General features: G+C 39.1%; 1 protein-coding gene across 1 annotated transcript in view; it reads left to right on the top strand.

Annotated features, from left to right (window-relative positions):
- Positions 1-15038, top strand: part of MTUS2 (microtubule associated scaffold protein 2) — a 457672-nt gene that overhangs the window by 26096 nt on the left and 416538 nt on the right. Inside the window, exon 3 of the mRNA XM_044286799.1 lies at positions 9520-9729. Within this exon, the coding sequence (XP_044142734.1) occupies positions 9520-9729 (210 nt within the window). The remainder of the gene's footprint in view (positions 1-9519; positions 9730-15038) is intronic.

Raw genomic sequence — 15038 nt, 5'->3', positions numbered from 1 at the left:
TAAAGCAAAATAGAGGTGACATTTGAAAATGTATTTTTTTGTGCCATTGTAATCCATTTTTTTATGTATCACAGCAAACACACAAATCTCAATATTTATGACTCTGATTCTGTAGTTTTTAGAAACATTCCACATATGGTCATAAACTTCAGCATTGGCACACGACAGGGATCAGAAGGGAAGGAGCGCCATATGGTGTTTGGAGATCAAATATTGCTGGAGTGGTTTTTGGGCATTATGATGCATTTGAAGAGACCCTGAGTTACCCCTATGGTACAAACACCCCAAAAAGTTTCCACATTTTACGAACACCCATCAAGTAATTTTTTGGAGGGATGTAGTGATTGCTTTGACTAAACAGGCGTTTCATACAATTTAGGTTGCGTTTACATTTCAGTTATTTGGTCAGTTATTTCCATCAGTTATTGTGAGCCATAATCAAGTGTGGGTCAAAAACACAAAACAGGAGGAAATCTTTATATTATACCTTATCTCTGAGTAAACTTCACTACTGATTTTGGCTCAGAATAACTGATGGAAAAAACTGACAAATAAATGAAATGTGAACAAGGCCTAATAGACACGTGGCTGTGAAAATGAAATATTTCATTTCTTCAAATCAAATGTTTCTTTAGCCTTACATTTTTTATTTTCACAAAGGGTACCCTTCACAAAGCACCCCACAATTTGTTAAACATTTTTTTTTATCCCACATGTAGTTGTACACTGCTGTATTGGCATACTACAGGGCTCAGAAGGGAAAGAGCACCATTAGGCTTTTGGAGGGTATATTTTGCTGGAATAGTTCTTGGGTGCCATGTCACACTAGCCCCTGATTTACCAGTGCAGTGTAAAATGCCCTGATCAAAAACTGCCTTTTAAGCACACTGCAGGGTTCAGAAGAGAAAAAACACCACGTGCATTTGAGGTCTAGTTTGGAGATTTATACAGCACTGGACGACAACTGCAGAGGCTCTGAGGTGAAATAAAAAAAGAAACTCAGAAGAAGTGACCCCATTTTGGAACCCCTCACAGAATTTAACAAGGAATGTTGTGAGTAGAAATGAGCAAAGTTCTGAAAAATTTGATTCGTCTGCTTTGCCAAATTTCTTCAAGAAATTCAAAGTGCATTCCTTTGTATGTAGTGGGAGCAATGACGGGGAACGACAATTGCACCGACCCCCATTATTGAACCCCTCAGATGTCACGTTCATCAGTGATCGTGGCATCTGAGATTAAAATGTATGTCTTTCAAGGGTTAATCCAGTAAAAAAATACATGCCTGATCCATCTGATCGCGGAGAGGACATCTGTATTGAAGACACCACGTGAAATCTCGCACAGTAACATGATGACGTCATCATGCTGGCCGGACGCGGTGATGTCAATTTCAGGAAAAATTGATTTGTTACCACAAAGCACAAGAAAATTCGGCTTCACGGTGAATTGAATTTTTCCTGAAATTTGAATCTAAGTCAATTTTTTTGCCTTCAATTCGCTCAACACTAGTTGTGAGCATTTTGACCCCATGTGTGTTTTTTTTTTTAATTAGAGGGTCATTTATTAAACATAAATACATCTAAAAAGTGGATGTGGCCTGGGCAAGTTTAGGCATAGAAAATTGTCTAAATTTAAGACAGATAGGAAGCTGCCTTACATTTAGGAGCGACAGTGGATATGCCAGAGTCTAAAACGCCTTAATGTGTAGCAGATTGTGCATTGTGAAAATTGCAATTTTTACACAGATATACCAATTCAGTTCCCCAAATCTTGTGTCCAGCATGTGCTAGGGTGAAAAGTCAGCTCTCTCATTATTATGTCATGCTTCCTGGTTTTAGAAACATCTTACTTGTGGCCCTAATATTTTGCCTTCATATACACTAGGGCTCAGGAGTAAAAGAACCCCATGCACATTTTGAGGCCCAATGTGGTGATATACAGTCGTGGCCAAAAGTTTTGAGAATTACATAAATATTGAAAATTGGAAAAGTTGCTGCTTAAGTTTTCATAATAGCACTTTGCATATACTCCAGAATGTTATGAAGAGTGATCAGATGAATTGCATAGTCCTTCTTTGCCATGAAAATTAACTTAATCCCAAAAAAACCTTTCCACTGCATTTCATTGCTGTCATTAAAGGACCTGCTGAGATCATTTCAGTAATCGTCTTGTTAACCCAGGTGAGAATGTTGACAAGCACAAGGCTGGAGATCATTATGTCAGGCTGATTGGGTTAAAATGGCAGACTTGACCTGTTAAAAGGAGGGTGATACTTGAAATCATTGTTCTTCCATTGTTAACCATGGTGACCAGGTCTCATTTTTTGATGGATGGGCTGACATTTTAATTGGTATGATTTTGGGATACATAAGATTTTTTGATTGCTTTATATTATGTTTTTGCAAGGCAAGGGGACAAAAACATGGCTGTTCTGGCATTGTTTTTATCATTATTATTTTTTTTTTATTGCGTTCACCTGACATGCTAGGTTATGACTAGTGTTGAGCAAATCTAAGTTAACGAAGTAGACTTTGATTGAATGTCAGGAAAAATTTGATTCGCAGAAAAGCAGAATTTCCTTGTGCTTTGTGATAAAGAATCTATTTTGCCTTAAATGGCGGCAAAAATAAAAAAGAATCATACTTACCTCATCTGAGTGCAGAAGCGGCCACTGCGCCCATCTTCCTTGGAGATCCTGCGCGAAATCATTTGCGTGGTGAAGTATGACGTCACCACGCCAGCCGATGTGATGAAGTCATCACACGCCGCGCAAGAATTCGCACTGGTTCTTCAAACAAGATGGCTGCGGCGGCCCCTTCACGCTGAAATGGATGAGGTAAGTACAATTTCATTTTTTATAATTATAATTATTTCTTTTTTAGGAGCAACACCTAAAATGCTTTAATATTGATCTCAGATGCTGCGATCAGCAATGAACGTGGCATCTGAGGGGTTCAATGACCGGGCGGTGCAATATCCTTTCCCCTTTCTTTGCACCTGCTTCTTATAAAAAAATGCACTTCGTGGCAAAGTAATTAGTCACAAAGAAAATTTTGGGGTAAAATTTGGTGAAGCAGCCTAATCAAATCTTAAAGAACTTCACTCATCTCTAGTCATGAATATACGATCATTGGGGGGCCAAAACCTACACCCAGGCCAGTTCCCTCAGGTTCTCGAGATCCGGTTGTTAAAATTGCAGCCGGATCGGAGAGCCATGTTACCGGCTGAATCACGATCGTCGGCTCTGGCGGCGGCAGATGGAGATGAGCACTTCCATTCCATAGTTTAGCTCCTTAAAGGGATTCTGTCACCTCGTTTTCGGTTATAGAGCTGCGGACATGCACGGCTAGATCGCCGCTAGCATGTCTGCAATATACCGGTCCTATAGGGCTGAGTCCTTTTATTTTGATTAAAAAAGGATTTTAGAGATATGTAAATTAGTCTTGTAAGGTGCCCAAGGGTCTGTACGAACCTTCCTGGTGCCCAGCCACGCCCCCCTGTGAAGGAGCCCAGCACCGCCGATGTCCTCCGAATCTCCTCCTTTCGTCACAGTTAGATTGCCGTAATCTCGCGATTCTTAATACAGAATGCATAGTACAATAGGGCTGGAGGGGTTAAAATAATAATAATAATAATTTAACTCACCTTAATCCACTTGTTCACGCAGCCCGGCTTCTCTTCTGTCTTCATCTTTGCTGTGCACAGGAAAAAGAACTATGATGACGTCACTACGCTCATCGCATGGTCCGTCACATGATCCATCTCTATGGTAAAAGGTCATGTAATGGACCATGTGATGAGCGCAGTGACGTCATCAAATGTCCTATTCCTCAAAGAAGAAGACAGAAGAGAAGCCGGGCTGCGCGAACAAGTGGATTAAGGTTAGTTAGATTATTGTTTTATATTTTTTTAACCCCTCCAGCCCTATTGTACTTTGCATTCTGTATTAAGAATGCTATTATTTTCCCTTATAACCATGTTATAAGGGAAAATAATACAATTTACACAACACCTAACCAAAACCCAAACTTCTGTGAAGAAGTTCGGGTTTGGGTACCAAACATGCAGATTTTTCTCACGAGCGTGCAAAACGCATTGAAATGTTTTGCACTCACGCGGAAAAATCGTGCATGCTCCCGCAACGCACCCGCATCTTTTTCCGCTACGCCCGTGTGAAACCAGCCTAAGGCCCCTTTCACACAAACGATATGGATTGGCTCTGGATGCGTTCAGGGTGTGTTCAGGGAAACTCGCACCATTTTGCAAGCAAGTTCAGTCAGTTTTGTCTGCGATTGCATTGATTTTTTTTCACGTGGGTGCATTGCGTTTTGATGCATTTTTCACGTGCGTGATAAAAAACTGAAGGTTTACAAACAACATCTCTTAGCAACCATCAGTGAAAAACGCATTGCATCCGCACTTGCTTCCGGATGCAATGGTTTTTTCACTGAAGCCCATTCACTTCTATGGAGCGTGAAAAACGCAGAATGTAAAACATGCTGCGATTCTCACACAACACAAAACTGATGCGTGAAAAAAAATGTTCATGTACACATACCCATTGAAATGAATGGGTCAGGATTCAGTGTGGGTGCTATGTGTTCATTTCACTCATTGCACCCGTCTAATGGTGGCGAGTGCGTTGGAGATTTACGATTCGTAGGTGTATATGATGAGGTCGTTGCAGCCAGTGACATTGCGTTTGGATGAGATCCTCCGGGCAAAGGTCACCACCCAGCTGTAGGAATATCACAAGAGTAGGGAAGATGTACTCGATGGGTTCTAAATCACTCAACTAGTTGCTTCTGCCCTGTCATCTATTACCCCTTGCAGCATGTATAGAAGCCCTTACCACTGGCCACCTTGCAATAGGAACAGTGCAAATGTTACTGAGTACCAGCATCTATCATATCCATCCATCCAAAAGACTTGATAAAGGAGTCCCAGGACCCTGAAATGCGTTGTCTATTTTGAAAATTACTCACTTAAAAAGCTTCTTTTATCCATTTCCTGGTTGTTTCCTGAGCCAGCCTCAACTAGTTGAGTGGTTTGGAACCCAACGGGTACAACTTCCCTACTCAAACCTCGTGTTATTTAAGTGAATGGGAGCTGAATTACAGTAACCTGGCAGAGGCCTTGCATTCTGTTCCATTCAAGATTTAGTTCCAGAGCCAGAAGCTGCAGAGAATAGCGAAAAGGGTGCAGGGTGTCGGCCTCCCAATGATTGGATATTCGTGAACTTTCCTTTGGATAAAGCATAAATATCAGGAGCCTGTAAAACCACTTTAAACTTATAATGCCCACCAACACAGCAATAATAGGTGAGTGCATCACCATATACACAGTCAAGTCACATTTTTTTTGACCACCACCTAATATCCAGAGAAGCCGCCGTGTGCAGCAGAAACAGCAGCTAGATGGGCTGGGAGTAACTCATTACGGTCCTAGTAGGTTGTCACTAGAAAGGAGCAAATCAAAGTTGACAAAGTGGAATTTTTTATCTAAATTTCAGGGAAAATTTGATTTGCACCGAATCCGAATTTCCTCACGCTTTGTAACTTACCACGAAGCATGAGGAAATTCGGATCCGGTGTGAATCGAATTTTTCCTGAAATCTAGATCAAATTCCACTTCGTTAACTTCGATTCGCTCATCTCTAACAGTGATGTCACAGTACAGGGATACTAAACAAAGTGATGTCACAGTACAGGGATAATAAACACAGTGATGTCACAGTACAGAGATAAGAAACACAGTGATGTCACAGTACAGGGATAATGAAGACAGTGATGTCACAGTACAGGGATAATAAACACAGTGATGTCACAGTACAGGGATAAGAAACACAGTGATGTCACAGTACAGGGATAAGAAAGACAGTGATGTCACAATATAGGGATAATAAACACAGTGATGTCACAGTACAGGGATAATAAACACAGTGATGTCACAGTGCAGGGATAATAAACACAGTGATGTCACAGTACAGGGATAATAAACACAGTGATGTCACAGTACAGAGATAATAAACACAGTGATGTCACAGTACAGGGATAATAAACACAGTGATGTCACAGTACAGAGATAATAAACACAGTGATGTCACAGTACAGGGATAATAAACACAGTGATGTCACAGTACAGGGATAATAAACACAGTGATGTCACAGTACAGGGATAATAAACACAGTGATGTCACAGTACAGGGATAATAAACACAGTGATGTCACAGCACAGGGATAATAAACACAGTGATGTCACAGTACAGGGATAATACACACAGTGATGTCACAGTACAGGGATAATAAACATAGTGATGTCACAGTACAGAGATAATAAACACAGTGATGTCACAGTACAGGATAATAAACACAGTGATGTCACAGTACAGGGATAATAAACACAGTGATGTCACAGTACAGAGATAATAAACACAGTGATGTCACAGAACAGGGATAATAAACACAGTGATGTCACAGAACAGGGATAATAAACACAGTGATGTCACAGTACAGGGATAATAAACACAGTGATGTCACAGTACAGGGATAATAAACAGTGATGTCACAGTACAGGGATAATGAAGACAGTGATGTCACAATACAGGGATAATAAACACAGTGATGTCACAGTACAGGGATAATAAACACAGTGATGTCACAGTACAGAGATAATAAACACAGTGATGTCACAGTACAGGATAATAAACACAGTGATGTCACAGTACAGGGATAATAAACACAGTGATGTCACAGTACAGGGATAATAAACACAGTGATGTCACAGTACACAGATAATAAACACAGTGATGTCACAGTACAGGGATAATAAACACAGTGATGTCACATTACAGGCAAAATAAACACAGTGATGTCCCAGTACAGAGATAATAAACACAGTGATGTCACAGTACAGGGATAATATACACAGTGATGTCACAGTACAGGGATAATATACACAGTGATGTCACAGTACAGGGATAATAAACACAGTGATGTCACAGTACAGGGATAATAAACACAGTGATGTCACAGTACAGGGATAATAAACACAGTGATGTCACAGTACAGGATAATAAACACAGTGATGTCACAGTACAGGGATAATAAACACAGTGATGTCACAGTACAGGGATAATAAAGAAAAAAAACTAGGGGCGCTCCTCTAGTGTAACTCTTTTAAAAATAAAATATCGGTCCCCGGTACAAGAAGCTTGTTGCCGAGCACAGTGATGTCATAGTACAGGGATAATAAATGCACCGGAGTTGAACTGATATCCCATCTTAAAATTACTACTTTACCGACCATCTTAAAGGGATCAACTACAGCTATGGGACTGAGCTACTTCTTTAGACAGTGTTCACTATCCTATAGTGACGGAGAAATCCAGGATCTTCGTTTGTCTACAAATTGCATTTTAATAAATTAGGGGAAATTCTGACCCTCCATATACCAAAAGCTAGAGTCTGCACATGCAGATTTATAAATCTCGTCCTATGTCTATTCAGGGAATAAAAAGGTTTATGACAAAAATGGAGACCGAACTGTTATAAACATGTATTTTAGGAGGTCACGGCACATGCTGAAGCATCGCAGCTCTGTCATTGTTTTCTCAAGTAGTGCTGCTCAGCTTTATACAGCCCTTGGCACTGTGTCGGGATAAACTGTGAGTGCCATGGCCACTTTGTACAGCTTTGTCTGTGCAGTTCCCATTGATTGGAACTTCACTAATTATTGATGACCAGGGTCATACACAGATATCATAGGGCTCCACATTTCTTTCAATATAAAAATTCAGGGAAAAAATGGAACAGTGGTTTATAAATAAGGTGCTTATTCTGAACAGAATATTTCTCAGTGTACAGTATTGACATCAATACTTTGATAAATCTCTTGCTTCCCCTCACAGTCACTACTAGGGGGAGCTCAGTGCATAAGGATTCATGAAGCAACCATTCAACTCGATGGAGGCTGTACAAATCTTTATGCACCTGAGCTCTACCTTGTGGGGGCTGTAGGAAAATTATGTGGTTTTATGTTTAGAAACAGAAAAAGAAGTTTGGAGCATCTTCTCACTGCTGGGCCTCTAGCAGTGACGTGGTATGCTTCCATGGTAAGTATGCCATTATTGATGGCCTATTATAGGAATAGACCTTCACATAAATGTCCTGGACACCTTTAACTAATAAATCATCATTGAATGGTAGACCTAATTTCATCTCTTTCCACCCCATAACATAATAAGGAGCTACCATAGTATTACATCATACTGGTGGTGCGGTGGGTGCACTCTTGCACCCCTAACTAACCCATCCTTTCCACAGGCTTAATTAGTGCAGTATATGTTGTTGTACACCACTCTCCCTGAATTAAGAGGTCAGTTGGCTCAGAGAGAGGTATCACATAGAGTAGGTTTCTACCCAGAAAGAGGTCACCTTGCTGTTGTGGATGGGCACAAAATATTTTGATCAATATATATTTGCTAAGTACCTCATATTCATTCATATGGTGAATATAGCATTGGTTCATATATTCTCTGTTTTCAGAGTGCTGTTGAATTGTGTTTACAGTGGTGATAGCCAGTCTCATTCATTTAACCTATCAGATGCAACTGTACCACCTATAACGCTTAACAGAAGGTTGTGCTCTCTCTGTCACCCCAATATAAATGTATTGACCTGTAAGATAAAGATTTTTTTTTTTTTTTAATCATATAATAAATTGTATGAAAAAATAGAGAGGAAACACAGAATTACTGTTTCTTTCCTTCCATTTTTGCCAAAAATGTATTATATCCCCAAATAATAGCATTCAAAAATACAACTGGTCTCCCAAAATGCAAGCCATCGTATGGCTAGGCTGACAGACGTAAGTTACTGCTCTCAGAATGCATTGATAGAGACGCAAAAAATATTGCTGACTCTTTCTTGGCTAAAGCTAATTTCAAACCTCTGCTGTTCCGGTAGACAATGCCGAGAATCGTCTGGACACAAACCACAGCATGCAGCGGTTTGTATCTGGCCGATTCTCCACATTGCCTGCTAGAATGCGGCCAGATCTCCGCCGGACCCCATTATACTAAATGGGGTCGGCGGACATTGCGTCTGCATCTGGCCGTGCTGGATCCAGTGAATCCTGGCAGGCTGTTCTATCAGAGAGACTAGCCTTAAATCTATTTTATGCACCCTATGTATATCATACTGAGAAAATACATTGTAACTCTTCTTTTTTCTACTGTTGTGACAATTTCTTTATAAATATTATACCACAGTCTATTATTTAGACTCCAGCAGGTACTGAGCCGATATCCTAGTATTCAAGATCACGCTCTAGCTGCTTAAGAGGTCTTAAAGTCAAATAACAAAATGTCTAATCCTGAAAAGAAATGCGATGAAATTGCTCAGTAGTCACCAGTCACCTGCTGGGTTATGCTTTGCTTCAAGGACAAATGAAATGTAATATTCTTTCAGTTGCTCTTTGGATACATTAAACTGTATACCTGGTGTTTCTTGTGTATAGACAGGTGAAAGGCAGAGGAAAGATGACTTTTGTCCCTCATCGTTTACTCATTATGAAGTCCCACCGAGCTTCTACAGATCCACCATGATCCTAAGACCACAGCTTGGATTAGGTGCCGTCTCCAGGTTGCCATCTGCAAAGAGCAGGATATTGATTGCAAGTCAACGTGCATCTAGTGCCACAATACCTCAGCAGGAACTGGTCACCACGGTTGGAGCACTTAACTCAGAAACACCAGGTACATTTCTATTATTATTCAATCTTTTGGAAATTAAGCTTCATACCCATCCTTTCATATGACTTTTCAGAATAGGCTATATGTATACACATGAGTTATAGCACTATATCAGTCATTGCATAACGTCTATCTGGGATTTAAACATTTTTTTCCTATGCATGCTGCATCTCTAATTCTAAGTTGTCTCTAAGCTGGTGGGTGTAGAGTATCTTCTCCCCATAGTATACACATTTAGACAGCAGATTTTGCCTTTTAACTGTTTCTCACTCGTTCACTCACTCACAACCACTCGGAAGCAGCATATAGAGAAGTATTGACTATTGAGCTTAGCTATTGATATAATATACAGTAGGTAGATACTGTATAATTCTTACTATTAGCTGCTAAATAATTCCTGTGCTATGTCTGTCTCTCTGTTTTGCTCTGTACTTCCTCACTATTTCCCTCCCTCCCCTCTCCATAAACTTTTGATGATGTAAATTATTGAATGCTAAAGACTGGGACGGTTTGCTGAGATTAGCAAGAGAAAAATAGCAGTTAGAATTTAATGGATGTAAAATCATGTTATTGGCTGACTACTCTGATAAATCCAGAAAAGAAAGAATGCCTTTCAATGATGTAAAGAAAAGACTGCGTCAGGTGGAGCTGAAGTATTATATGAATATGATTTTTCCTGCTACATTGAGAATAGTACATAATAGAAAGGAGGAATTTGATGTAATTTATATTATAATGCAAATTAGCAAGGGGTTTGCAGTCAAAGGTGTGTGTATGTGTGTGGGGGGGTTGTAGCGAGGAGGAACTATAGGCTAAGGGGTGAAGGAGTTTAGTTAGGGAATCCATAGATGTAAGTCTATGCAGTACAGATTGTGTAGTGGGGGGGGGGGGGTTTAGCCACTGCAAGAGACAGTTCAGTTGTTATAAAAGTCCTGTGTAGGAAAATAATATCACTCAACATATTCATCTTATTCTGGGGGGGGCAGTATTCTAGTGCACAAGTCGTTGAAAGTAGAGGTGCAATTGACGAAGATTGATCTGTTGGGTAGGTTTATTTGACCGCATGGTTTGTTTGAGGGGTTGAGAAGTTGGTAGTTATTTATATTCCACCTCCCTTTCTCTGTTCAGCTAGAAGTTAATAAGTGGGTGGCTAGTTTATTGCCAAGTCTAGTTTTGCTTCTAGGAGACGTTAATAATGTGGTTGATGGTAAATTAGGTAGGTGAGCAGGGTAATCTAAAAAGGATAGTTCATCTATTACTGGGTTTGGCCGTTTTTTGGAGGGGCTTAGATGGACAGATATTTGGAGAAGGCTAAATCCTGGAAAACAAATGTTTTCTTGCTTTTCATCTACATATAAGTCCTTATCTAGGATTGATTTAGCCTTAGCCAATGATCTTATGATTCCTTTGATTACTAAAGTAAAATATGAGTTGAGAGGATTATCAGATCACTCCCCTGTTTCTGTCCAACTCGGTCCCTCTTGGGTTTATAATTGTCAAGTATTGTTTAAGATTTATAAAGGGTGGCTTGCTTTGATAGGTGCCAGAGATATATATAAGGAAATATCACTTTTTTTTAGAGTGTAATGTGGGCTCTGCATCATAGAATATGATTTGGGAGACTCTAAAGGCCTATCTTAGGGATATCTATTATAGAGAGATTACAAAATTAAAGAAAGAGGCCAGTTGTAGGACATATGTCTTGGGGGGATAGATTAAGAGCTTTTAAAGCCCTATATGTTTCTACAGGGATTAAAGAGATCCTAAAAAAAAACTCAGCAGGAATTAGTAATGAGCAGCATAGGCAATATTCGAATTACCAATATTTCGCAAATTTTTGGCCTAATATTCGCTATAAATTTGCAGATTCGAGAATTCGTGATCTCCAGTCATTGTTTACTTGATTGCGAAAATCGGCAATATAATATATTCAAGATAAAAATTTCCGATTAGAATATTCGCAATCAACACTAAGGGGTAGGCAACTTTCCTATTGGTTGCTAGGGATGTTGCTAAGTGCCGATATTCGCAATAAATTCGCAATAAATTAGCGATTAGAATATTCAACACTATTCACAAATACGAATTTATAGCACTATATTCTAAATATTCGTAAATTCTCGTAGTGGCGATATTCGCAATTCGAATATTCACGCTCAACACTAGTGTGAATATGATAGTTATCTTCAACATTTGGCATATGAGCAGCAGTTATGTCAAGGCTCATTAAGATTTAAGGAAGGGAATAGATCAGGTAAATAGCTTGCAACTATTATTAAAAACCAGGAAGATAAAAATCTGATTGAATTTATGGCTGAACTGAGGCTGGCTTTATCTGTTAGTTCAACTAATAAATCTCCAGGCCCAGATGGCATTCCAGTAGATAAGGTTCTTATCTACTGGAGTGATATGTTAAAAACGTTAATACCGAAACAAGATAAAGTTCAAGATAATCTGGGAGATTTTAGGCCAATCTATTTTTATAAATGTGGATGCAAAGCTGCTGGCCAACATTTTGGCTAGCCACTTGTCAAGACTAATTTCCCTCCATTATATAGAGTGATCAAAATGGGTTTATGCATAACAAGTCTACCAGTTATAATCTTAGATGTCTTTTAATGAACTTACAGTTATGTTTTGTCTTTGGGGGTGCCCAAGATGATGATCCTTCGGTTATCTCCAAAGCCTTTGGAATGTTTTGGAGTGTTTTCATTTTCCAAAAGAGTTTATAAGATGGCTAAAGATACTGTATTATAATCTGACAACAAGGGTTAAATCAAATTAGGTAATATTCCCACCCTTTAGGATCGAACGTGGTACCAGACAGGGATGCCCATTATCTCCCGTGTTATTTTCCATCATTATAGAACCTTTGGCTATATCTATTAGGGAGCATAACAGTATAAAGGGCTTTGAATTTGGCAACATATCGAATAAGATTTTACTTTATAGGGACAACGTTGTTTTGTTTTTTAAGCGGACATCGGAGTCTTTGAGTACTGATTTTTATATATTCTGCAGTCTTCGGTTTAGAATATAATAAAGGAAAATCATTATTGCTGCCATTAGGAAAAGTACCATTAACACCTTTCAGTGGTTCAATAGGGTGGACACTTTAGGTTCTTGGGAATAAAAGTGAGTAGGGTTCCTGCACAATACGTTACACTAAATGTTTTAACAGTCATAGAGGATTTAAGGAAAAAAATGAGGTCACGAAGGTCTTTGGGACTCACGGATAGAGTTGCAGTGATAGATATGATTGTATTACCACGTATATTGTATGTTTTAGTAAACTCTCCACAGTGGATTAAAGATAATGTATTTAAGGCTATAGATGGGCTTCTAATCTTTTTAATATGGAAGGGAAAACCAGTTAGGTTGAGTCTTCTTATCAGTTACATAAATCAATAGGTGGTTTGGGTATTCCTAAGTTTAGGTTTTATTATGTGGCGGCGCAGTTGAGGTATATTCTATTCTGGAATTATTTCTTAGGTAGTAGTATAATAGTAGTAGTATAATAAGTCACTTTAAGAAAAGTTTAAATATGTATTCTGTATTTCAATTATTAGAAGCAGGTTTGAAACAGAATGGGTAAGGAAATATTTTGGAGTGTTTGGTTCATTCCATTTTTCACCTTCATGGGATAATTACTTTATAGGTCTTGTACACAATTCAGATCTTGGTTTCTTTTGGGGAAAAAAAGTGATCTTAATATTGCAAATGTATATGAGGAAGGAAATATTAATTTTGTAGATGTAAAACGTTTATTTGGTCTATCAGAGTCCCAAAGATTATAATTTTTTTTATATCCAATTATGCTACGTATTGAGGAAATTTAAAAAAAAGAACTTGGATCTAAAAATGTCCTTTCACCTTTGAGATAAAGAATATTAAATATATTAAGGGATTGATCTTTAAGGTGTATGGAATTCTCTCAGAATGTGATAAGGACTCTTCCTTTTCTATGTTGAGAAAAAAAAATGGTTAAAGGATGGGATTTCAAAGATGTTCTTTTTTTTTCTCTCTCTCTGTCGCTCTGTAACAATGAAATGGAAATAATAGAGATTGTTAAAAAAAAATATTTGGTGATGTAATCTGATCCTTCAGTTATCAGACAGCACCTCTTGGTCTCACAAGATGGATTACTCACAAATTGCAGAGAGGAAGAAATCAGCTGATAATTCTAGAATAAGGCATTTTTCTTTGATAAAAAAAAATTACAAAGTTTCTTATACACAGTCACATTCTCATACCTAGTCACATTAATATATGGCCGCTTCCTACTGTACTTTGATGTTGGCAGCAGGTAGCTCATGAAGTCACGTGTTGTCAGCTGGCTTGGTGGGTATATAAGCTATGTCTGCACACATATCCCTCTTTGCTATCATAGGTAAAAGGGGGGATTAATTAGGGTTGCAAAAAGAGATGATTATTGGCATTCATGACGAGGGTGGCAGTGTTTCTGAAACTGTGCAGTTTGTGATCTTTTCTCATGCTGCTGTGGTGAAAGTGTAACATGAGTGGACAAATGGCACTATTGCTAATAAGCGACTTGGAAACTGCAGAGCACCATGTGTCATTGATGTGAGAGGTGTACATTGGCTATAAAGGTGCGAGAGGGCAGACCGACACGCTACAGTGGAACAGATAACCTTCAAAATGAACTAGAGGCTACCTGACATGTGTCTTACACAACAGTTCAGTGAACCCTAATGCATATGGGGCTTTGAAGCAGATGGATGGTCACTGCACCTCTGCCGATGAAGTTACAGCGGCTGGAAAGTCTTCAATTTTCTAGGCAGTATTGGAATTGGACCTTCACTGATTGGCAAAGGGTTGTCTTCTCCGATGAGTCATGTTTTCTGCTACTTGGTCACTTACTGAGGGCCATCATATGACCAGAGACATCCATAAGTAGCCCCTATAAAAAATACCTTACATGGGTCATGCACAAGTGTTTCGATGGGGGCTGCTAATGGACGGGTATGGTCTTATTTTCCACCATTGGTTTCCATGTGTAGGACAGAATAGCCCTGCAATCAATGGAGAATAATGTATTAAACAAGGGGGCAGGGCTTTACAGTGGTAGAAATCAGGTCTGATCTCGTAATAACAATATATTAGTAAGTGTCTTATAATACTGATTACTGCAATTTTGACTCTGCCTTACATGTATGGCCAATGGGCAGACTTTAAAGATGGCAGCCACTAAAGAGGGCACCATAGCCATGGGGTTTCTGCTGTTTTAAACAGCAGACATCAGGGGCTAATGTTATGTGAGTCA

The sequence above is a fragment of the Bufo gargarizans genome, chromosome 3 (genome assembly GCF_014858855.1).
Source record: "Bufo gargarizans isolate SCDJY-AF-19 chromosome 3, ASM1485885v1, whole genome shotgun sequence".
Taxonomy (NCBI): domain Eukaryota; kingdom Metazoa; phylum Chordata; class Amphibia; order Anura; family Bufonidae; genus Bufo; species Bufo gargarizans.
The sequence above is the reverse complement of the archived record's forward strand: the minus strand, read 5'-3'. Positions and strand labels throughout refer to the sequence as shown.